Source organism: Globicephala melas, chromosome 21 (genome assembly GCF_963455315.2).
Source record: "Globicephala melas chromosome 21, mGloMel1.2, whole genome shotgun sequence".
NCBI lineage: Eukaryota > Metazoa > Chordata > Mammalia > Artiodactyla > Delphinidae > Globicephala > Globicephala melas.
In genome coordinates this window covers 29,197,593-29,222,214 of record NC_083334.1, presented here as the reverse complement: position 1 = coordinate 29,222,214, position 24,622 = coordinate 29,197,593, and the positions used below count along the sequence as shown (strand labels likewise).

At 48.7% G+C, this 24,622-nt stretch overlaps 1 protein-coding gene across 4 annotated transcripts in view; it reads left to right on the top strand.

Annotated features, from left to right (window-relative positions):
• The window catches only part of RAB11FIP1 (RAB11 family interacting protein 1), a 29,876-nt gene extending 7,531 nt beyond the window's left edge, over window positions 1-22,345 (top strand). The window contains exons 2-7 of one of the 4 annotated variants that reach the window (XM_030833235.3): window positions 7,128-7,573; window positions 8,681-9,467; window positions 10,491-12,281; window positions 13,053-13,161; window positions 18,797-18,988; window positions 20,440-22,345. In XM_030833235.3, the coding sequence (XP_030689095.1) occupies window positions 7,128-7,573; window positions 8,681-9,467; window positions 10,491-12,281; window positions 13,053-13,161; window positions 18,797-18,988; window positions 20,440-20,463 (3,349 nt within the window). In that variant the 3' untranslated portion in view covers window positions 20,464-22,345. Of the gene's footprint in view, window positions 1-7,127; window positions 7,574-8,680; window positions 9,468-10,490; window positions 12,282-13,052; window positions 13,162-18,796; window positions 19,694-20,157 lie in introns of those variants that run through there. The other 3 variants (XM_060291601.2, XM_030833225.2, XM_030833244.2) reach the window with 3 other exon arrangements.
• The last annotated feature ends 2,277 nt before the right edge of the window (window positions 22,346-24,622 follow it).

Here is a 24,622-nt window from a genome sequence, read left to right as displayed (position 1 = left end):
GTCCTGGCCGAGAGGTGGTGAACCAAACCATCACATTTTCTTTCCCCATCCTTAAAGAGACCCCACAGAGACTGTTCTTTGGCAGATCATGTAGACTACATCAGTGGCATTTACTTTTGGGCAAGAGGCGAGATACCAGATCTGATGTTAGAATATTAACATTTGTGGCTTTTTGAGATATGGTCAAGTAAAAACTTGGTAACTAGATGATGGCAGGAGTGGTAGACTTACATGTTTATAAATGTGTTAATTTTTCTAATTCTTAGAGAATCTTAAAACACTGGTGCTTGGTTTTTTCTTTAGTCTTTACCTACAAGGAGTTTGGTATTGCTTTCAACTTAGAAAATATGTCTTGATCCTTATACTGCAGTCAGTTATGCCATCTTGGCGTATGTCTGAAATAGTTTGGGGGCCTCTGTTTCTTGTCTCTCCCACCTACTTAGAAATCCTGTGGAGTTCTGAGGATCATTAAATCTCAGGATAAGTTATAGAAATTATTCACCAATCGTGGTATTTTTAAAAATTGTATGTACTTTTTAATTTTGGAAATTGTGTCATACAAACAATTTTTTAAAATTATTTATTTTTGGCTGTGTTGGGTCTTCGTTGCTGCACGCGGGCTTTTTCTCTAGTTGCGGTGAGCGGGGGCTACTCTTCGATGTGGTGCGTGGGCCTCTCATTGCAGTGGCTTCTTTTGTTGCGGAGCACGGGCTCTAGCCGTGCAGGCTCAGTAGTTGTGGCTCACGGGCGCTAGAGTGCAGGCTCAGTAGTTGTGGCGCACAGGCTTAGTTGCTCCGCGGCATGTGGAATCTTCCCGGACCAGGGCTCAAACCTGTGTCCCCTGCATTGGCAGGCGGATTCTTAACCACTGTGCCACCAGGGAAGTTCCACAAACTAATTTTATAATTGAGTCTTTTCCCGCTCCCTTCAAGTGCAAATCATTGTTATCTGTGTTTGATGGCTTAAGATTGGATCCTTAGGAATACAGTCAGTCAGAACTGTTGATGTCTTAAATTCCCATTTGAGAACCATGGGTGAACAATGGTATAAATGCACTTCACAGAACATCATACAACCATTAAAAATGGTGGGTATGGAGACTGTAAGACAATTATCTTTAAAAACACGCTGCAAATAGAATTGCACGTGTACTCTGGTTACTACCAAGTCATAATCATAGCGAACACTTACTGAGTGTAAGTGCCAGGCACTGTTCTAAGCTCTTTACATATATTAAGCCATTTAATCTTCATTACATCCTTATGAGGTAGGTGCTTTTAACCCTGTTCCACAGACAAGTTAAGTAACTTGTCTGAAGCCTCTCAGCTAGTAATCGTTGAACTATGCGGGGGGAAAAAGACTTCAAGAAAATACAGCAAAAGGGAATGTTTGAATTAGCATGAGAGAAAGTCAATTTTAAAAAAATATTAAAAAAATTTTTCTATAACCTGTTTTAGTTACTTTCTAAGGGAATTTCTGTAGAGCAAATAGTATAGGAAGATCAAAAGCGTTTTCAACCTGCTTTTTCTGTGATCTCTCCTTTGCCATGTCATTTACTGGCTTTTTAGGATTGAATTTGGTGACTACAGATAGCTTTTCAGTGCTTCCAGAATGGCTGTTTTAGGGATTAGGGTAAAAAAGGAGCCATTTGCAACCCTCATGATTTACCACCAGGAAGTTGATGATGGGCAGAGGGGAAGGTCCACCTGGGGGGAGGGTGGCGGGCGGGGGCAAGGCTGGCTGATCGGTGATTCTGTATTCACACTTAGGTAGTTAGGACTAGCTATCTTGGTCAATGACAAAACCTGTTAAACTACTTAGCTTCTGGAGGATACACACCAGAAACCTTTTATAGGTCATAAACATCTCTGTCCCTGTTTGCTGTGCATTGCCTCTAGGCTACCAAGAGAAAAGTCTGGACACTTTACCCATGTGGAATCAGTCCTTTTCAGAACCCCTTTTAGATGTCCTCCTCTGCTACCCTCACGTGATTTTTATTATTTATTTTTATTCCCTGGGAAAGACAGTGAATAAACTGCTTCTTAAAATTTCTCCGTCTAAGAAAGATCAAGTGCGTCCTCCATCTCAAACGTTAGACTCGGGTGCTCTTCTGTTCTTCCTGCTTCTTTCCTCCCTTGAGGCCAAACTCCCCTGTGTCATGAAGTTTAGTTACCGTGGGGGATGATTCATGCTATAACTCATGGTTGAGTTTTTGTGCAGGAAGGGAAGTAGGCGGTCCACCATTGACCCTGGAGTCCACATCAGACCCATAGACAAGGACCCCTTGAAATTAATGCTCACCCATTAAAATGAAGTGCCTTGTGGAGCTGGTGGTCTTCCTTTGCCTTGCCTTTCCTGGAGCCTCCTGTGTCTAATGGGAGGGTGCAGTCTTAATTCATTTTGCGGAGTCCCTAAGTAGGTGGTTCTTATAGCCCCTTGGGATTTCAATTAGCTGAGAACCTTCTTTGTGTGTGAGAGTCCTTGTTTTAGCAGGAATTTCTTTTCATGTCTAATTATTTTCTCACACTTCATAGTCAGAAAGAAAAGGCAGCAGTTGTTTCAGTGTAACAAACGCTTTGTGATGTTTGGTGAGCCAGCTCTCTACTGGTGGGTAAGCTTTTCAGCGAAGAATCTGGCCTCTTCGTTTTGTATTTCCAGTGCCTGCCGTGCAAAAACATGAACCGAACCGAATCTTTGAAGCCATCGTTTCTCTGTGTCTTGAATCTTTGAAGCCAACATTTTTTCTGTCTGTGTCTACCCCTCTGGAATGTTTTAAAGGAAAAACATGTTTGCTTCAGCTGCAGACAGGTTATTTTTGAGGCGTACCAGTCAGTCCTTTACAAGTGTAATCCCGCACGTCTGCAGGGATGCACTGTGAGACCTTTCATTTCCCAAGAGCAGGAACCACACTGCCCCCGCTCTCCCACATTCCGATAGAAGGCCCCCTGGGACCAGCTTTCCTTGTATTGAGAAACCTACGTTCTGAGGCAAACCAGCCCTGAGAATTGGACATGGTTGGGTGGTTTTAGCTGTTCTCAAAAGGAGTGTTTAAAAAGCCCAGGAGGACTTCCCTGGTGGCGCAGTGGTTAAGAATCTGCCTGCTGATGCAGGGGACACAGGTTTGAGACCTGGTCCGGGAAGATCTCACATGCCACGGAGCAATTAAGCCTGTGCGCCTCAATTACTGAGCCCACATGCCATAACTACTGAAGCCTGTGCGCCTAGAGCCCGTGCTCCGCAACAAGAGAAGCCACTGCAATAAGAAGCCTGCGCACCGCAACGAAGAGTAACCCCCACTCGCAGCAACTAGAGAAAGCCCGTGCACAGCAACGAAGACCCAACGCAGCCAGAAATAAATAAATAAAGTAAATAAATGTATTAAAAAGAAATAAATAAAAAGCCCAGGAGATACGACAGTGCGGGTCCAGACACTAGTTCCCCAGTCCGGCGACTCGGGAAGCAGACCCTGTGTCCTGCATACTGTATATTTTCCTTCCTGTACCCAGTTCATGCTTTTTTACTTTTATTCATTCTTTCCCTTGCTGCTCTTAATAAGGCATCTTTCTGAAAGTGTAGAAGACTTAAATGAATTTTTCTATATTTTTAGCTGTTGCCTTGTCTTGTGTTTGACCAAGAAAACCCCAAACCAAAAAACTCCCAAACAGTAGGGCAGCCTGTTTGGATAATACGATTTTTGCTTGTATGTTCATTTCCAAGATCCTCACTTGACTGAGGGGCATGGAGATTAAAGTTTTCATTCTGTACCATTTTGTATGATTTGAATTGTTATCCTATGCGTGTTATTACTTTAAAATACAGTTTATATACATTTCTTGTCACTTTCTGTGTATTCAGAGATCCTTTTAATTTTGGAAGAACTAACTTTTAATTATAAGTAAAAATGACTATTTGCTTATAGAAGGGATCCTTTTATTTTTCATTTTTTTGATAGGTTGCAGGATGTTTTAGAATATGGGCCTAAAAATAAACTTTCTACACTGGGATTATGGCTTTCTCTCTGTACTCTGCCCTTTGTACTGGGAAAGCCCAGCCCTGATTTCTGAGATGATTCAAGCTTTCTGGGCCTTCGTGAATGGTTGTGCTGGGACACAGCCACCCTGCTGTCACATGCGTGTGGCCCTGCTGGGACCTGATTATATATGAACTACTTCTGTGAGGTGCTGGAATTAAGTGCACTGAAAATCAAACGGACAGAAACACTGATAAATTGAACCAATGCTTAAATGTTGGGACCCACAAATATGTCCTGCTTTGGAATTTCTTAGGGTGAGACATTTATGGATCGTTGCTTTCATGAACTATCAGATTATACTTGTGTCAAAGATCCCTTGCTTAGGGCTTCCCTGTTGGCGCAGTGGTTGAGAGTCCGCCTGCTGATGCAGGGGACACGGGTTCGTGCCCCGGTCTGGGAGGATCCCACATGCCGTGGAGCGGCTGGGCCCGTGAGCCATGGCCGCTGAGCCTGCGCGTCCGGAGCTCCGCAACGGGAGTGGCCACAACAGTGAGAGGCCCGCGTACCGAAAAAAAAAAAAGATCCCTTGCTTAAGCTGTGTGAATTTAATGATCAGGATAATATTGCTAGAAGAATTCCTGTCTTCCTTTCCAGCTTTAATAAATCCAGCAGACTCACAGGGGTTACTTACCTGCCTACGATTCAGTCTGCTTTTCATGTCCTTAGATAGCCCTGTGGCTGTTCTTGGCTACCTGGTCTTTGGTTTTAGGCTTGCGTGTGAAAATAAGTGACAGGAACAGTTGAAGTGCCTGTTCATACCTCCTAGTGGTGTTAGAAGTTTCCAAAACAAATCCCACTCTAGTGCCCAGGGACTGAACCTGAGCATCAGGCGATAATAGGCCCTCAGGGAGGATCCTAGAGTTGGTTGCAGCTTCGCTCAAAATAAACGGACTTCGGCACTGATACTTCGGGGAAGGCGCCCCGTTCAGGGAGCTGGCAAGTGGTATTCTTTGAAGGTCGGGAGCCTTTGCGTCCCCTGGGAGGGTGAATAGAGAGGTGGAAGAGCTGGGAGAAGGCCCTGGGTGGAGAGGTGAGGCTCTCTGCTTGTGGCTGGTGTGGTCATCTGTGCCTCCACACTCAGCTCTCAGCAACTTCCCCTATTCAGGTGCCTACCCTTGCTATTTACAAAAGCTAACCACCCCTCATCACCAAGGCTACCATTTAGCACATGACTGTCAGAAGAGAAAGATACAAATAATCCTCTCAACATCTAAATGACAGATATGCAAACTGTTCCCAGCCTGCCATGGAAAATGGGTTGGGAAGACACTCGGCTGGCAGGGTGAGGCTGTCTGTAAGGACCTTGCGTCTTCCTCCTGCTCCAGCTGTGGACTGTAGTTTTAAAAATCGTAAAAGATTTCTCCTAAAGGTCCAAAGTCGTAGCTCATGTCATTTTCCCAGATCTTGGCTGTATTTTGTTAATCCAGTGTAAGTCCTTCTCGATGACGTTGTGTCTGAACTTTATGTGCAGCCCTATGATTTATGGTTGATGCCAGCTATGGGGGCTTTCCCCTTTCTCTTCTTTCATCTCAGGACATTTAAATTGGAAGCTTAAGCCTTCCTCAAAAAGAATTTAAATTTCAGCCCTCTTTTCTATGTGTTGTAAAAGACGGCTCAGCAAAGATGAGTTCAGAGGGAGTGCCAACCTGGAATCTTGGTGTAAGGGAAAGCTTTGGGGAAATTGTAGAGCTGGTTCAGAGTCCTGACTGTGCCTTTTAGCAGTTGCAAGGCCTTGTACCAGTTACCTAACTTGTGAGCCTCAATTTCCTTATCTGTAAAGTGGGTATGCTGTCCACTTCATGTCATTCTCGTGAGACCTAGAGGAGGACGTTTCTAAGTGTGTTTCTGCATCCCTCTGCCCCTTTAAGTGTAGAATGAGCTAAAGTAGCGGGGGGCACGATCTGCCCTGGGAGCAGGATGGGCTGAAGGTGAAAGAGGAAATTGTGTTTATTTGGGCAAAACCATCATTTCCTTAAAGTCCACAGCCCTCAGCTCTTAAATAGGTCACCGAAAAGAACATCAGAGTGTGGTTCTCGGCATGTGAGGGTGACCCCGGGGGCAGCTGTGGGTCAGCCCTGTATTTGGAGTTGTTTGTTCTGCGGAGCCCGCGCCACTCACCGGGCTCACATTCTTGCGGTTCACCCGATGGAAAATGCCGAGGGGAGGTTTACTTTCTCTGAAGTTCGTCTTTCAATGGAGTTGGGCTGATATACTATCATTTGCCATATCGTGAAGTAGTTTGCAAATGACCAAGTGAAATTCTTGAATCATGCTTGAAATATTCCTTTTTCTGATTATTAAGCTGGGGATGAATGCCTCCTCTCAGTTTCTCTTTCTTTCTCATCGTGGTAAAATACATATAAGAACGGTGACCATTTTAACCATTTTTAAGTGCACAGTTCTGTGGCATTAAGTGCTTTCACATTTTTATGCAACCATCACCACCGCCCAACTCCAAAACTTTTATTCTCCCAACTGACACTTCCAGGTCCCCCCGCACCCCCCAGCCCCTGGCGACCACCATTCTCCTTTCTGTCTCTGAACTTGGCTGTTCTAAGGGCCTCACGTCAGTGGAATCATACAATATTTGTCACTTTGTGACTGCCTTATTTAGCTCTTTTTTTTTTTTTTCTTTAACAAATCTTTTACTGTGTCTTATAGTTTCCATTACTCCCTGCCAGGGACTATTCTACAAACCCTTGCTTTTCTCTTGCAAATTTGCACTCTACCTACGTAACTGTTTGTATATGATCTTTGCATTTTTACCCCGTTGAAGGAAAAAACCAGTCACAGGAAGTGATTTGATGGAATGTTTATTTTATTCTTAGAAATAGCTCTTTACCGAATCAAGATTTTAGGTGACCTTACACTAAGTACAGAATCAGATCCTATCTTTGCCTGGAGGGTGTCTTCTCAGAAATAAAACTTCAAGTTCTGCCCTCCCCCACTGCACCCCTCACTCCCCAAAGAAGAGAACACAGGGTGTGTGTACGAGGCTGGTAATAGCAGAGAGGAGAGGCCAGGTAACACGGACTGTGAACATCGTTCGAGGTGCTTCCATTCAAAGGTAACCTCTCAGCCTTTCTCCTCGTAGGTGGTGTACCTTGAAATCCAAACCGGGGAAGAAGAATAAAGAACGAGGAGAAATTGAGGTTGACATCCAGTTTATGAGAAGCAACATGACCGCTAGCATGTTTGACCTTTCCATGAAAGACAAGTCTCGGAATCCCTTCGGGAAACTGAAGGACAAGATCAAGGGGAAGAATAAGGACAGCGCGTCAGATACTGTGTCAGCCATCATCCCCAGCGTGACGCCCTCGGCTGACAGCGATGACGAGTCTCCTTCGAAAGACAAGAAGAAGAAGTCAAAGCTCAAGACCTTGTTTTCCAGGTCCAACCTGCAGAGAGCACCACTTTCCCAGTCCATGTCTGTCCTGCCGACTGCAAAGTCAGACAAAGTGCTGCTTCGTCCTGGAGACTTTCAGTCCCAGTGGGAGGATGAGGACAATGGCGAGGACAAGTCCTCCTCTGCCTCGGACGGTGAGTTTCCTTCTCCTCCTCCTTACTTGGCCCTTCTCCCCCAGCTGAGCCTACTTTGCTTTGGGAGAGAAGAAACAAACAAACCTTAGGAGAAAGATTTTAATTCAGCTCCTCAGTTAGTACAGTGACGGTGATGCTGGTGGAGGGGATGGCGGGGGTAGTGGTGATGCTGCTTTTACTGGTGGTGCTGGCACTGTAGCTGCTCGTGGTGGTCACGGTAGTGGTGGTGATGATGAGGGGTAACCTTGGTTAGGAAGCCTGCTCTATTTCTAAGCCCTCTGGTTTCTAGGAATGTGCGAATGCCTTTTCCATAACGCCTGGCTCTGTAACTGATGTACATTAGTACAAGCTTTTGGGGCTAACAGAATGAATGCATGTACAGTTTATTTTTTATTTTTATTTTTGTGGTATGCGGGCCTCTCACTGCTGTGGCCTCTCCCGTTGCGGAGCACAGGCTCCGGACGCGCAGGCTCAGCGGCCATGGCTCACGGGCCCAGCCGCTCCGTGGCATGTGGGATCTTCCCGGACCGGGGCACGAACCCGTGTCCCCTGCTTCGGCAGGTGGACTCTCAACCACCGCGCCACCAGGGAAGCCCCGAGTTTCTTTTTTTAATTAAGGATAAAACCATGGAAACTTACAGTAATTCTGATATTTCATTAATTCGTTGGGTACTTACACTGAGCTCTCATGGAATACGTTCCTAATGAAAGCCGAGGAATCCAGTTCCATTAACTCTGAATTAACTGGATATTTTGAAATTCAGTCTCAGTGACCAGATCCCTATTATTGGCCAGATTCTGCACCTCTACCAAGAGCACTGCCCTTTTCCTTGCTTGCATGCATGGCTTCTCCACCTCAGCACCACTGACAGTTGGGAGGATAATGGTTTGTTGTGGGAGCCTCCCTGTACTTGTGGGAGCTTTAGCACATCCTGGCTTCCACCTGCTAGATGCGGGCAGCACACCCCACCCAGCTGTGACAACCAAAAATGCACTCAGATGCGTGAGGACAAAAGCCATGCCCCGCCCCCCACCCCCACCCCCACCCCGTGTTGCGACCCATTCCCTTAGCTTCTCACTCCCTTGTTCTTGGTTCTTCTCCCACAGTCTCGTCTCACAAGGGAACGGCAAGCGTGGATCCTAAGCAGCTGAACCAGATCCACTTCAACCCCCCCAAGAAGGAAGGACTCTCCTTCCTGGGAGGCCTTCGGTCTAAGAATGACACCCTTTCCCGCTCGAATGTTTGTATCAACGGGAACCACGTCTATGTGGAGCAGCCTGAAGCCAAGAGCGAGACCAAGGGCAGCTCCCCAGCCTCCTCGCCATCCCCCCAGGGCCTCAGGAAGAAGCATTTGTTCTCATCTACAGAAAACCTGGCCTCTCGACCTTTGAAGGAGCCTGGGGAAGGAGGTGCGGTGCCTTCCGAGTCTTCCACAAAGGACTCTCTCAAGTCCATGTCCCTGCCATCCTACCAGCAGCTGGTCAGCGGGGACCTTCGGGAGAACGCGGCTCTGGCGACCTTGGAGGCTGCAAAGGAAACCAAAGAGAGCAAGAAACAGGAGAACAAGAAGTCCTCTCTGCTCTCCCTGGTGACCGGGAAGAAGGACACAGCCAAGGGCAGTGAAGGCGAAAACCCGCTGGCCGCCCCCGGGAAGGAGAGGGAAGGCACGCCCGTGGCGGTCAGAGCCAGTGAGGACCAGCCGGGGCCTGTCGACGACCCTGTGAAGAGATCGGACGAGGAGACTGCGGCCATTGTCTCCGGACGGGGCAGAGCCCCGAACCCCTTTGAAGACGTGCAGATCCCAGAACCAGAAGCTGACCCAGAGCCCAAGGCTGCACCAGCGCCACCTGTTCCCTCACCCAGGGCTCCCCAGACCAGAGCCGTGAAACCCCGGTGAGTCTCGGCCCCTCCCCGGGGCCCAGCGGCCATGCCTACGTTAGAGCAGACCTTGCTTGTTGGTCCGTAGTGGTCCCTGCAGAAATTGTTTTTAGCCAGTTCCTACCACTGGCCTGGCCCACCTGCAGAGATTGCAGTGATGTGCCCCAGCCCGGGGCCACTGCCAGCAGGTGTGGTCTGCCCCTTGCCCGACATTTTCCCTGCAGGCATCTTTGCCGCAAGCGTTTTCTCTGCACACAGTTTTGCTTCTGGCGAAAGTACCTAGAACTGGTCTGTCCATCTCAGTGAGGTAAGCAGAGCACAGTGGAATGCCCTGGTTTTGTATCAGATTCCGAGTGCCGTGGTCTGGGAGCAATACCAGCTTTCGGTGGTGGTACGTGCAGACCGGGGTTTAGTAGGTTCTTCCCATGAGTTCCCTTTGAGGCAGGTGTAATCTCTCCTCCTTGCACTTTGGTGTGGCTTTGCTGGCACAAGAGACCCTTGGTCCACTGTCAGGTGTGACTGGGAGGGTTCTCTGTGTGTTTCCTCTGCATGTTGTCTCACTAGCCGGGTGTTCTGCTTCTCAGCATGACTCACATTCACAGTGACGATATTCCTGTGCGCTGGGGGTGGGAGACACTTTTTTTTGAGATTCTGCCTACTTTGATTTCACAGACACACACACACACACACACACACAGTATTCCTCTTCAAAATCTGCCTGTTGCTTTGTGGTGCACCTTTTATGACTTTGCACTTTTTAGGTGCTTTTTCTTTATCACCAAAAGAGACTGCAGACTGTTGCTCTACCTGGATCTTTCTGTTTCTATTGCAACAGTCCTTTCTGTGGCAGATGTACTTGGTGATAAAATTGTGCCCTTTGAGGATTAAGTATTGATGTTGCTTCTTTAACTTCTCAAGCTACTGCCCCCAATATAAAAAAGAGTTCTCGCCTTTGGAAAGACTGTATTTTTACATGTCTTTTGCCTCTCATGCTGCATCTGCAACTGACCTGCAGATTTTATTTTGTCCTTTTTGCAGACTGGAAGTGTCTCCAGAGGCTCAGCCCGCACCCAGGCTCCCTCCTTCCGCTCGCTCTCCTCTCGTGTTCTCTGCTGTCCCTTCCAGTTCTGGTCAGACACCCATCCCTTCTAAACCGGGGCATGATTCAGAGCCACAGCCCTTGGAATCTCCTCCTGGCTCCTCTTTCTCCTCTCCTGTAGCGGCCCCCATTTCCACATCCACTCCCATTGAACACTGGCCTCCCACAGATGTGGGTGAGGCCAGTCCTGAAGAACCGCCTTCGCTCCTTGAACCAGAGCTAGAAAAGGAGAGTTTGACACAAGTTCCAAGAACTGTTCCTTGTGCTGTGGGCTCGCTTTCCAAACAGACACCCATTCCAGTGGGGAAAGGGATGGAAGACTCTCCAGTGGGGAAGACCAGCGCTGATGACCCAGGACAGTCTCTCCGGACGCAGCCGGAAGTGGGGCGAGAAGAAGAGCTTCTGGGGTCTCCCCCCAGGAAACAACGAGGCACCATCCCTTCATCTGTCGAGGCCCGAGAAGTAACACCCGCCGCTGCGCTCAGAGGAGGCGGGACGGGCAGCCCTGCTGGGAAGCCCCCGAGGCGGGGAGCCTCAGGCTCTGCGGGTCAATCTAGGTCTCCCGTGGGGGACGCAGACGGGGGTGGCGGGATGAGTCCTGCAGTTAAGGAAGCGGGGCCCCCCATTCCCGTGGGCGAGTCGGTGCCTCCACTTGACGCTGCGATGCAGAGACACGAAGAGACGGGTCCGGATGCCTGTGAGGGCAGAAAGGGAATCGAGGGGCAGGTGGTGTTTTCCGAGCAGCTCTCTAGGGAAGAGGCGGGGAAGGAGGCCCCTGTGCTGGTCCGCGGGGACAGAGGTGACCCCCAGGCGGTGACGCCACAAGGGGCCGCCCCTGGAAATGCGTGGGACACGGGACGCTCCCAGGAGGGCGCGGCTGTGGCTGGACCCTGGCCCGCTGCCCTGGCAGCTCGCCCTCCCTGCCCGTCCTCCAAGGGGAGCTTCTTGGGGGGCCCCGCGCATGCCGCCAGCTCGGGGAGAGATGGTCCCCGTCTCAGGAGTCAGGGAGACGACACCCGGATGGCGCAGAACCAGAGCAAAGCCAGTGACCACGAGGGTCTGCTGTCTGACCCCCCGCACGGCCTTCAGTCCTCCTGCGAGGCAGAGCCCCCAGCCCTGGCCCATCTGGACTTGACCCTGCCTTCCATCCCCGAAGTCGCTTCGGAAGATGAGAGAGGAGATCAGCTTGAAGATGACAGAGGGGTGGCCCCGATGGCAGCTCTGGGAGGAGGGGCTTCTTCCCCAAGCACGTGGCCCGCCCATGCTGAGCGGGAGAGGGCGCCTAGCAGGGAGGCCGGCGGGTCAGCAGCGGGCCTGCGCGAGCCCAGGCCGGGAGCGCCCAGAGCACCTGCCCCCGCTTCTGCAGAGCAGACCACAGCCTTGGAGGTTGAGGAACCACAGTCGCCGGGCCCCGGTGACAGCGGGGAGGCAAAACCAGTGGGAGATGGGAGGCCGGGTCAGCCTCCAGCCTCAGCCCTGGATTCCCTTGTGTCCGGCCCCCCCTTTTCTGAGCCCTTTCCTGCCACACGCTCTTTTCCCACCTGTGCACACTCTGACACCCACCACACCAGTACAGCAGAATCTCAAAAAAAAGCAGCAGTCCAGGGCTCCGCGGGTAAAGTGGAAAATTCTGGCAAGAGGAAGCCGCTTCTTCAGGCCTGGGTCTCACCCTCAGACACACAGCCCGTCTCGGCTCGACCAAGCGCTGGAAGCGGGTCGGCCAAGCACAGGTGAGAGCCGGGGGACGACCGTCCTCGTGAGTGTAGCCGTGCCCCCTTTGCTTCTCGTCTGCAGGCGCCAGGGCTTGCTCACCGCACAGCTGTTCTGCGGGGCGTCTGCCTGTGTTGCCGGAAGGGCTGTGTCCTGGGCCGGGAGCAGCGTTTGTAGCTGCGTTTGTAGCAAGAACAGAGTAGCAGCTGTCCTCAGAGGTAGATTTGGAATTGTTCTGCATGGTCTGAGCTGGAGCTCTCCTTGTAGAGAAACACCGGGAACCGTATCTTATTTCCTAGTCTCGGAAACCAGCTGAGATTGACCAGGAGAACCCAGCAGTGCGGACAGCTTACTTTAAGCAGCGCCCAATGGGAAGCTGGCCTGTTTGTTCTGAGCTCTTTCCTCCCTCTCAAGGCGCGCGCAGAGGGCTCTGTGGGGACTCCCACAGTGGAGTCCTAGGCTGCAGCAGCCTCTGAGAATAGGAGACCGTCTTTAACGTTCTCCTGACGTTGATAACGAGGCCAAGGGTCCTGTGAGAAGCTCAGGACACGTGGCCGGAAGTGGTGCCTTGTTGGCTTGCGCGTGGCTGCCTCGCGCTGACTGCTTTCCTTTCTGAAGGAACGTTGGCACGTGTGGGACTGCAGGTGTGAGCGTGCGTGTCCCCCCTATTCCCCCGTCACCTCTCTCGTTGGCGGCCACGTCTGAGAGAGGCAGTCCCTCAGTTCCTCCGGTTCTGCCGTGACATACACGTCTAAGGAAACAGCTAAGTGTCCTTTCCCCCTTCTCTTCAGACTTCATCCCGTGAAGCCGATGAACACGGCAGCCACCAAGGTCGCTCTCTCCAGCTCGGGAACTGCCACCATCATCAGTGAGAACTTGGTCAACGAAGCCATGATGAAGGTATGTCTTCTCCAGAAGGAGGCAGGTTAGTTAGGGATCTAGAAAACCCGCTGTGAGAGTCACCATGACATACATCTCCCGGGGCAGCAGGTAACGCCAGGGGTGACGTAACCACACGTCTCGGTCTCTGGATGGTCTTTGGAAGCCCCTACACTTTCCATGGGATACTTACTTTTCCCCTCATAGTTCTTTGGCTGTCGTTGAATTTTGTTGTGTGTCAAGCAACATGATTGACACCAGTACTCTTTTTTAATGAGAAGAAACTGTCACCCACCCTCCAGCCCATGCAGATCAGATATTCTCATTTTCCCCACATGTCCTTTCTTATCTTTTGGCAAGAACATACAATTCTCGCAGTTGTCATCATTGCACAGATAGACTTTTTTGTAACTTTATTCTGAAGTAATTTCAAACTTTACAAAAGCTGCAAGAATAGCACAAAGAGCTCCTGTCTACTTCCATCCCAAGTCACCAACTGTTGACATTTCATCAGATTTGCTTTATCATCCTCACCCTCTCCTACTCCGTTCTCTCTTTGTAGCTGCGTATATATTTTTTTCTGAATTATTTGAGAGTAAGATGCACACGTCGTGCTCCTTTTACCCCTAAATGCTTAAGTGTGTAATTCCCAAGAATGAAGGCGTTTATCAAAATGAAGAAATTTAACATGGATGCCTCTCTGCTTTCTCATCTGCGGTCCGTATTTCACCTTCACCAGTTTTCCCAGTAGTGCCCTTTCTTGTCTGTCTGTTCTCCGGTCCAGGGTCACTCAGTTATCTCGTCTCGGGAGTCTCCCTTATTCTGGAGTAGTTCCTTGGCCTCTTTTGTCTTTCAAGACGTTGACCTTTTTCAGAGTTGCAGTCAGTCGTTTGGTAGAACTTTCCTCAATTTGGATTTGTCTGATGTCTCCCTGCGGTTTGGTCAAGGCTGGGCATTCTCGGCAGGAATTAACTAGAGAAATAACGTGCCCTTTCCAGTGCGTTGTGTAAAGAGCCCGTGACACCACCCTGTCCTGTTAGTGGGGTGTTAACTGTGATGACTTAGGTTAGGTGGTGTCCACTAGGCTCTCCAGTGCAAAGTTGCTAGTTTTCCCCTTTACAGTTAGTAAGAAATGTGTGGGGAATTCGTTTCAGACAGTGTAAGCCTCCTGTTCCTATCAGCCTTCTGCTGGCAGGCCTTCTGTCCACTAACGCACGTGGTGGTAGCAAAATGATGGTTCTCCAGCTCCATCACCTGCGTGGAAACGCTCTGAAATCCTCTTTTTCCCTTAGTATCACATCGTAAACACTTTTGCATGTTGCTACTTAATTATTCTTTGAGCCGGTTATGCCAGTCTTTACTTACTCCCCGCTTAGTGGATACTTAGCTTGTTTTCTGTTTTTCAATATGAACAACACTGTCGTCAATAATTTCTCGCATAGAACTTTTCCCTTCTTGTAGGTGATTTCCGTAAGCTAAATTTCCAGGAAGACTATTGCTGGATGAGAAGATCTCTGCTCTTTAAAAAGCTTGAGTGGCTAACACGAAAAAACCCAGCTCCTCCCCTTAAAACCAAAACCAATGCCCCCCAGATGATCTCTGCTGGAGAGTATCTTCATCCTGCCTTTTCTGATCCTAAAATCAGAGGGATTCAGATGTGTTGTGTTTCAGACACGTGGACAGGAATTTCCTAACCCACCGCTGGGGATCGCAGTTGGGAGACATAAACTTTATTTCTATTTTACTGCAAGCATCTAGAAGTTTCATTCAGTCATAGATATTTACGGTCCCAGGGACTCCAGGACATCAAATAGTTTTTGTGTTTTTAAAATAAAACTTTTGCTCACGTCTTCTTCATTCCTGCAAGTGTTTTGTAAGTGCCAGGCGGTGGCTGATACCTCTGGCTCTGTTGCACCTTTGCCTCCAGGCGCTGGGCTGAAGGTACACTGAAAGCTGGAGATTTTGGGGTCGAGAGGCTGAGTAGTAATAACGAACTGCTGCTGAAAACAAGTTAGCATCTTCTGGCCATCTTGCCTTCTCTTCCCTGTCGTCCATGCTGACAGGGCATCACTGTTAAGCATCATTCTCAAAATGATCAGCTGTAGCCAGAACTGTGAACCCACGGTGTTTTAGCCCAAAGCCTAAAGGTGGACCCTAACTTTGCCAGCTCAGCCTGGCTGGCTTCTGTAGTTGTGTAGAAGGGGCAGCACTTGTCCTCTTGGAGTTAATGATATTTACCGGGAAACTGGGCAAAAGAACAGCATGAAAGGGACCATCACGAAAACTAGAGTCACTTAGCACACCCCTCGCCCCGTCCCCTCTTCCGTTTACTGTGGCATGCAGCTTGGCTCCGAAGAGAAGCAAGGCCCCTGGTTCCCATCCTGCTTCCTCTGCAAAGCTCATTTAACCAGGGCCTTATCTCCGGGCCCTGACTGAGAGTAACTTGCCTTAAAACAAAGGCAACGGCTGCTTATTCTACTCATGATTTGTAAGTTCCGCTGCTGCCCCCCTGCCTGGATGCAACAAAGCTGTTGGTCCTGGACCATACCTGGTAACTACTCTGAGTAAACATGGAAAGGTTCCTGGAGACGGCTATTGGCCGACCGTAGAATAGACGCTTTGTACTAAGGCATAAACAGTGCTTATAAAAATAACTACACTTTGGAATGTTGCAAAGTGAGAGAGAGGTTAGGAAAAGAAGTCGCATCGCTAAAGTTACGAAAAGCCAGCTGAATCATTACTACAATGGCTTTTTTTGTTGTTGTTGTTTTAGGGCCGCCATCTTTTATAGATGATTAAAACTAGGAATGTATTATTTATTCAGGTGGCTTCCACACTTCCATTTAAAAATAATCCAGCCAACTAGATCCAAAAATCATCTGTCATATTGTATGGGAACAGTTGGATACAAATTTGAATGTACGTCATTATTGGTACAGCTATGAGGGAAAAATCCAACGTAAAAATCCTGGAAGGAAATGTGTGACACTGGGCACTATTGTTTCTTGAATTAATGGGTATTTTCTTTGCACCTCTTCCTCTCCATGGCCATTACTCACTTTCTGTAATTGCTGGATTGCTTTTTAATTTTTTTAGTCATCACATGAATAGGAACTTCTAATGATTTCCAAGTCCTGCATAGTTTCCTCTTTAGATTACAGAATCCAAATCGAAGAGCTGTTGGACAGTTTGTAGGAAGTACCTTAAGTGTGCATGCCTTTTCAGTTCTATGCATTTGTCTTAAGGAAACATTTAGGGATATGACCAAAGATTTATGGTCACACATTTAAATAAATGTTATTATATAATTGTGAAAATCAAAACCAACCTAAATATCCAGCAACAGAGAGATGGTTAAAATATAATGAAATTTAAAACATCCATTTAGGACTTCCCTGGTGGTGCAGTGGTTGAGAATCCGCCTGCCAATGCAGGGGACACGGGTTCGAGCCCTGGTCCGGGAAGATTGGTCTGCAGAGCACCTAAGCCCATGCGCCACAATTACTGAGCCTGCGCTCTAGGGCCTGGGAGCCTCAACTACTGAGCCTGCGTGCCACAACTACTGAGGCTGCATGCCTAGAGCCCGTGCCCCACAATAAGAGAAGCCGCCACAATGAGAAGCCCGCGCACCGCAACAAAAAGTAGCCCCCGCTCGCCGCAACTAGAGAAAGCCCGTGTGCAGCGACGAAGACCCAACACAGCCGAAAATAAAATAAATAAATAAATAAAATTAAACAAACAAAGAAAATCCATTTAAAAAGCAATTTTTCTAAAGTTTAATGATAGGAAAATGCTCACAAAATAATAATTTTCAAAAGCTATAAAACTCGATTTTGTATGATGCTAAAGTTGTAAAACATATCATAAAGAAAACCCAGGAAGGGAATTTCCTGGCGGTCCAGTGGTTAGGACTTGACAGTTTCATTGCCAGGGCCCCGGGTTCAATCCCTGGTCAGGGAACTAAGATCCCACAAGCCGTGCAGTGTGACAAATAAACAAAAACAAATAAACCAAACCAAATAAAAAACAACAACGAAAAAACCCCACAAACAAAACAAAACAGAAAAACAGGAAGAATAAGAAAGAAAGAGACCCCAATGTTAGGTGTTGGAGTTATAATAATAACTTATATTATAAGTTATATATTATAATTATATATATTAGAGGGTAATAATTTTTTCCCTCTTCTGGATTTGAGATTTTCTATGATAAGTAAATATTCCTTTTATGATTCAAAACAAAATCCTGTTATTGGGGGGGGAAATTAATTTTTTTTTTTTTGCGCTACACGGCCTGCTGCTTCTTCCTCTCTCCCAAACTCTCTTGCAGAGCATCTTATGTAATCAATATTTTTGAATACATATAATCCTTCTGTGACAGAGGTATAATCTAAAACCCCTTGAGGGTGTATTCTTGGCTATTGTTTACAAAGACTACTTTTTTCCTTGATACGATATGTAAACAGACACACCCTGTTTGAAAGTGTCAGGCACGTTTCTAAGCTAGTGTTGCCATCATCGTGCTGTTCTTTGTAGCCCGGACAAGAGGGACGGGATTTCTTTCGGGATTCTGGCCGGTGTGCAGGCAGCTTGCGTCACTGGACTGAACAGGGTCTTCTCTTGTGTCGTGTCAGGGTTGACCCTGCTCTTGACGTAGCTGCTTCTTGAAGCAGGTGGTTCTGAGCCTTCCTCGGTGAAACTGTTAGACCCTCACGACAGTGAAACCGTGATTACCTCAGAGTTCCACCGGCAAAACTGTCTTGAGGTTGCCCCATGACCTCGTCTCTTTAAACTTACGAATCTGAGCCACAGATTTCAGGAAAAGTTAGCTTTGGGGGTTTTTCCCCTCTCACTAGAGACTTGGTACAGCGTGTTACTTTATATAATCCTTATCTTGCGTTTCCTCGTGGCTGGGGCCTGGGCAGTTTTCAGTCAGCCGCCAGTCATCCCAGATTGTCAGTGTAACTCCGTGGGGCTCCCGCTCTGGTCAGGACGGGGCTGCTCAGCCGCTGTACCCAGAGGGGGCGCCATCGATGGCTGTGATGGTGGCCCGTGGCTTTGACTCTGCGTAGTTTTGGGGAGTGACTTACAGTGGGGTCTCCCAGTGCACCCTCCTGATCCCCAGATATCCTGAGCACAGCCTAGGCAGTAGCAGACCTTCTGGGATGAGCGGCCATGTGTTGTCTTGGGGGGACAGTGTCGCCTCCTGCACCGTCTGCCACTAGGGTTTCTTCACAGGTCACCTTAGACTGGGGCTCAGCTCCACTTGGGTAGCTGGTTGTGCCAGCTCCAGGGGTCACAGGCCACCAGTCATTACATCTCTAAACCCCAAGCCCAGAGTCTAGCCCGGGGGGTCTGCAGCCTGTGAGCTGGGTACGGTTTGTACATTTTTAATAGGTCATAAAACAAAACACCAAACCAAACCACAGAGACGAACATGCAGCCAAGGCCACCTGTGGCCTGCACAGGCTGAAATACTAACTCTTTGGCCCTTTCACAGAAAAGTTCATCCGTCATCAGTTTTCCACCAAAATCAAAGACGAATTCCCAGGAGACTCAGATCACAGACTCAGTCACTAAAAGCTACCTCTTTTGTATTTCTTTAAGATGTTTGACTCCTTGACTGACTTTATCACTTTTCTCCCCCCCCCCCAAAGAAATACAAGCCCTCGGAACCCGCGTTTGCTTATGCACAGCTGACCCACGACGAGCTGATCCAGCTTGTCCTCAAACAGAAGGAAACGATAAGCAAGAAGGAGTGTCAGGTGCGCCAGCTGGAAGACTACATCGACAACCTGCTGGTCAGGGTCATGGAAGAGACCCCCAGCATCCTCCGGGTTCCCTCTCAGGTTGGCAAAAAAGCAGGAAAAATGTGAATCACTTGCCTCCGGCACTGAGACTTGTGTGTGAGTTTGTTTCCGCCTGCTCCCAAGGCCGAGGACTCGGTGTGCCTGAGAGCCCCAGGGTCCAGGCTCCAGACTGCTCTCTCCCTCACGCCTTATCTGGCAAGAGTCAGTCCCACCCACAGAAGCCAGGTTAATTATTACAATGAATCTTTTATTGGACATTCCCAGGGTTTTATTTTTAAATGCCACTGTGCCTTTAACCAACTTGTAAATATTTTATGCCTGACCGGAGACATGGTCATTAGATCTGATCCTGGCCCAGAGGTTCAGATGGCGCTGGGGGTATTAATGTATTTTTAACATTGGGGTTTTCTTTCTTTAATATTGAGATTTTAAAGTACGTCTCCCGGGCTTCCCTGGTGGCGCAGTGGTTGAGAATCCTCCTGCTAATGCGGGGGACACGGGTTGGAGCCCTGGTCTGGGAAGGTCTCACATGCCGTGGAGCAACTAGGCCCGTGAGCCACAACTACTGAGCCTGCGCGTCTGGAGGCTGTGCTCGGCAATTAGAGAGGCCACGATAGTGAGAGGCCCGCGGACCACGATGAAGAGTTGCCCCCACCTGCCACAACTAGAGAAAGCCCTTGCACAGGAACGAAGACCCAACACAGCCAAAAATAAATAAATAAAATTAAAAAAAAAAAAAGCCAATAGGACTAGGAGGGAGAAACCATACCTTGGAAAAAGTCTTTAAAAAATAAAAAAATAAAATATAAAGTACGTCTCCCCCAGCCATTAAAACTTAGGGTGAGATGATGAGGACCAGGCAGTTGGTGCGGTGTTGCACATACTTTCTTGGCCTTTGAGTAGCCCAGCTGTGGCGTTTTGGCTGCAGATGCTAAGTTTTGATACTATGTAAACCTACCCAGCTCCTCGGACTTGGTCTTTTGTTTTCGACTGGAGCAGAGGGGCTTAGGGTACACCTCCGAGTGTGCCTCTGATATTTGGAGCAAGCTGCCTTTTTCAGACATCAGCCTCCGCTACTCTGTAGCCTTAAAGTGTGCTCTTTATCATCCAAGAGGGGCTGTCTGTGGAGGTACGGAAAGTAGACCAGGGGAATTAGAATCACTTTGCACTGGGGCAGTTGGTCAAAATCCCTCCTCTTGTGATCGCAGGGTCCCTGCTGGCTGGAGTGACCGAGTCAGTGCCTTGATTAGGGATCGAGTGAGCCAAGCATTTGCTAAAACAGTCCCACCAGGTACGGAACAACTGCAGCGGCATCCACTGGCCCTCTCCCACGTGCCGTCGCTTGGCTCCCTGGTTCCCTTAGCAGCTCTTCTTGGCATTTCCCTCCCCCACCCCTTGTTATAAAATTGTGAAGAGCAAGATGATACCTATTTTTAGATGGCTGTATTTTTAAAACTAGATTAACATACTTTTTTTTTTTTTTAAACTAGGACACTTGCCCCCTTCTCAACTAATAGCACCAGTTCAGAGTCTTCAGGTAATTTCGTTGTTAGTAACCTGATATTGGAATTGGAATGTTTTCTGTATTACTCATTTTTTTCTCCCAGTTGTGACAGAATCTCTTCAAATCCCAACATCTCTCCTGGGAGGAGAATGTCACAGGCCAAGTGGGTGGGCAGGGGTTGAGATGAGAGCGGTTATTAAATGGAACGCTCTTCTATGTTCATTCTTGTTATATTGAAGTTAAGAGGCAAGGTGATTGGCAGCGGAATCCCTTTTCAGGATCACGTTTGCTGCCACGTTAGTTAATATCAGAGCACTTTAATCTGAAGGATGATACTGTAACTTGATTTAGCTAATTTGTTTTGAATTATCGATAGCTCTTTTATTTAATACCCTCCTACAGTACTGGGGACCACTGTAAACTTCTCAGATGACTTGTATTTTTGTAGCGCTATGAGATTTCCGTGCACCCCTGTAAAGAGAACTGGATATTCCCTGGAACTCTGCAAATGCACGTGTATATATTTGTTCTGCAATGTTTTTTACTTGATGTCAGTGTACTTTGACGGTGATGCCCACGTGCACTGGGTGGCGGGAGCGCTGAGTGGTTTCTCCTCGGAAGAGCCGCTACGGAGACCTGCATGCTCCCAAGAGCTGGTTGTTGTGGAAAGATCTGCTGCTAGGACCTCGGGGATGGGAGCCGGTCTCTGTTTGAGAGGAACGGTCTCTGTTTGAGAGGAACGTCTGGGTGGAGGAGCAAATTCCTCTGCTCTGTATGCCACTCGAGAACTCTGGAGAATGAAGGACAATCTACTTCAAGGGTGTCTGGTTTCTACCACTGCTGGGAAAAAAATTCCAATGCAGGTAGCATTCCTGCACCTCTCAAGGTCACCGGTTAACGCCTGTCCTTGAGGACTCTGCTGTGAGGGAGAACTCAGCTAGGAAAGCTGGAGCCTGCTCTGAGCTGTTGGCAGGGGCAGGTGGACTGGAGGGCTGGAGCTCCTGCAGCCGGCGTGGGTCTGAGGGCTTACACCCAGCTGTCTATACCAGGAGAGCCTGAATTAGCCTCTAGCTGCTGAAAGTGCTCACCAAACTGACGGGCCCTAGGAGGAGGCCGTGCTCTGCAGAAGCAGGAGCAGCTCTTTCTTGGCCTTGCCTAGCTGACCCCCTGGGAGACCAGTCAGTACTTCAGAGAAGCATCTGATGAAATACCAAACACCTTGCGATGAACTTCAGTGGGAGGTCAGCGTCCGGAAAAAAATGTCAACCCTTTGCCCGGGTGTTTCATATCATCTCAGTCCTTGGACTTTGACAGATGTCCTGCCCACCCCTTTTATTTCCTGTGTGTCGGCCTCTCCGGGTAACAGAATGGAGGGGCAGGAAGGTCTGTCCTTTGCCACACGAACAGCGTTGACCCTGAGTGGAGGGTGCGTGCGTGGTGAGTGGGATACGTGTGTGGTTTCCAGCTTTGCTAACAGTGGGGGCTCGGAAGGGCAAAGAGGGAGGAGGGTCCACGACACTCAGCCACCTGCCGGACTGAAGGCCAGAGGCAACCTGATGTTAAATTAGGCACGATCTTCCCTCCCTGTGCCCCTTCTTTTTTAGAACTGCTAACTAATGGTCCCTCAAGGCTGAAGGATCTGTTGCCTTAGGTGAGTGGAGAGCTTAACCTCCAGTTAAGCTTAACCTCCACACCAGCCTCAACCCTGTGGTTTCTCAGTATCTATCATGTGAGCTGCTAACTTGACCTCTTCCTCCCTCTGACTTGAAAGTTCACCCAGCATCTCTGGATTACAGAATTCTTATTTCCTGCTTTGTTACTTCGGGAATTTTGAACTTCTTTGCTTTTATTTTTAAGAAGTAACCTCAAATTTCCTACAACACTAAATAAAATGGCACTACCTTTCAAAGATTTGTGTCTGTGGTGTCGTACGGGTGCAATAAGAATTTCTTCTGTCTTCTTGGAAAACCTTCCTTGGGGGCGTGACCGGCGTTTCTCACCCCATGAGGGTCTCTTGCCTGGGTTCCTGCTGCTGCCACGCTGTCTGATGCCCAGGGATCCCAATGCCCTTTCTCCTCCAGAGGTTGGGACATCTCTGACCCTTCCCTATGACATACCCCATATTTTGGCCTGGAAGGGACTATGGTGTTTACCAGATGAAGATCATTTGAATTTCCTTCCCTAGTGCTACAGGCTGCCACCTTTTCCTTGGCAGTGGTCGCCTTCAGCTAATCACATGAACAAGGCCACTTTCTTGGTTCCCTCCCCCATGCCACCCCCTGCCTCCTCACCCCTGCCCCACTGATTTCCCAGAGAGTGGCATCTTGACCTTTGGAGCATGAGTTGAATTCACACTGGGTTCAGGAACGCCCAGATCAGTACCAGATCTAGGTTCCTGGTTCCATCAACCGAGTTCGTTCATTTCTGAGTAGAGGGAATTCTGGCTGTAAAGGACTCGTCCTCCTGAGCTCATTCTACCAATCTCCCACCTTTGCTGATGAGGTGAGAGGTCTGCCTGCCTCAACCAAGGGTCCCCACCTCTCAGAAGGGAGGAGATGCTCTTTCTTAGAGATGAAAGTCACACTGTAGAGGCACAGAGGCAGGCAGCACCCGGGAAGCCCCTGGGTGGGCTGGGGGGAGCTACCTGAAGGCCTCCCTGGTTTGGGTGAGGGGCCTGGTTACCCAGGCAGATGTGGATGGCGGGGCCACCACGTACAGTGATACAAAAGCGGCTTCTCTTGACACAACAGCCTCCCAGGTTTGCTTCAAACAAATAAAAAGCCCTCCAAGGAGAGTCTCTAAGGAAGGAATGTTTACGCAAATGACCCCCAACCCTCCCCCAAGATTCATTTCCCTTGCATTTGGAGGGGGCACCCTGCCCACCTCCCCATGGAAAGTGTCATTTACAGGGTACAGTTACCACCATGACCATGGCCAAAGCGCTGGCAGCACGTGCTCCCCTAGCCCTTGGACCCCATCTCGAAGCCGATGGAGCCCGTGCCCTGGCCTTCTCTTTGGGGGTGTCATCTTTTGCCTTCTGCAGGCTTCCCCTCCTGGGGAGGCAGGTGCGATCACTTCCCATTTAAGTTCAAAGCTGGCTTAGCTGACCTCTGTGGGACCAGCGGATCCCAAAGCCACAGAGTCTCCTGAGGGAGGATGTCCTCATTTAGCCTTTCCACGTTTGACTCTTACACACCTGTATCCCAAGCCCTGGAACTAGTCACCCTGGTGACACTGACAAGCCCTCAGAGCTGCGAGAAAGCTGCTTCATTCTTGCATTATCAGCTGCTCACTTCAGGCTGAAACTTGGTCGCAAAAGGAAGGCCTGTTTATTGAGTTCTGCTTATTCACTAAGCGCCGCTGAGTATTATTTCCAATTCTCAAAGTAGATAATATCTCCATTACGCAGATGAGGAAATGGAGACTTTCAGAGGCATCAGAACTTAAGTTTGCCTGGGGTCCCACAGCAGGTAAAGAAAGGATTTGAACTCCTCACCTGTGCGACCTGGGGTTCTAGAACAAGCGTCAACAAACTATGGCTTCGCTTTTGTTCATGTAACCCTCAAGCCAAGGAATTTCTCCTGGGAGTTCCCTGGCGGTCCAGGAGTTAGGACTCTGCGCTTTCACTGCTGCGGCACCGGGTTCAATCCCTGGTCAGGGAACTAAGACCTCACAAGCCTCCCACAAGCCATGTGCGGTACGGCCAAAACAAAAAAAAAAAACACGATGAGTTTTCCTTTTTTTTTTTAAATGTGGGATGAACAAGTGGCCGGAATGATGACCACAGTCAACAACACCTCACTGAACACTGGAGATTTTTACAGTTAAAGAATCAAAATAATATTTCATGACATATGGAAATTACATGAGATTCAAATTTCATTGTCTCCACAACTTTATTGGAATACAGCAGTGCTTATTTAGGTAATTGTCTACGGCTGTTTCCACGTTGCAACAGCAGACTTGAGTGCTTAAAACAAAGACCTTCTCGCCCACCAAATCTAAATATTTGCTCTCTGGCCCTTCACAGGAAGAGTTTGCCGACCCCCAGTCTAGGCCCCCAGACTAGGAGGCCCCAGTCTCCTCTAGCCTTGGGGGCGGAGGAGATAATATTCTGAGTGACTTGACATCCTGGAGGATGGGCAGGGAAAACGGAGGGCCTCAAGACA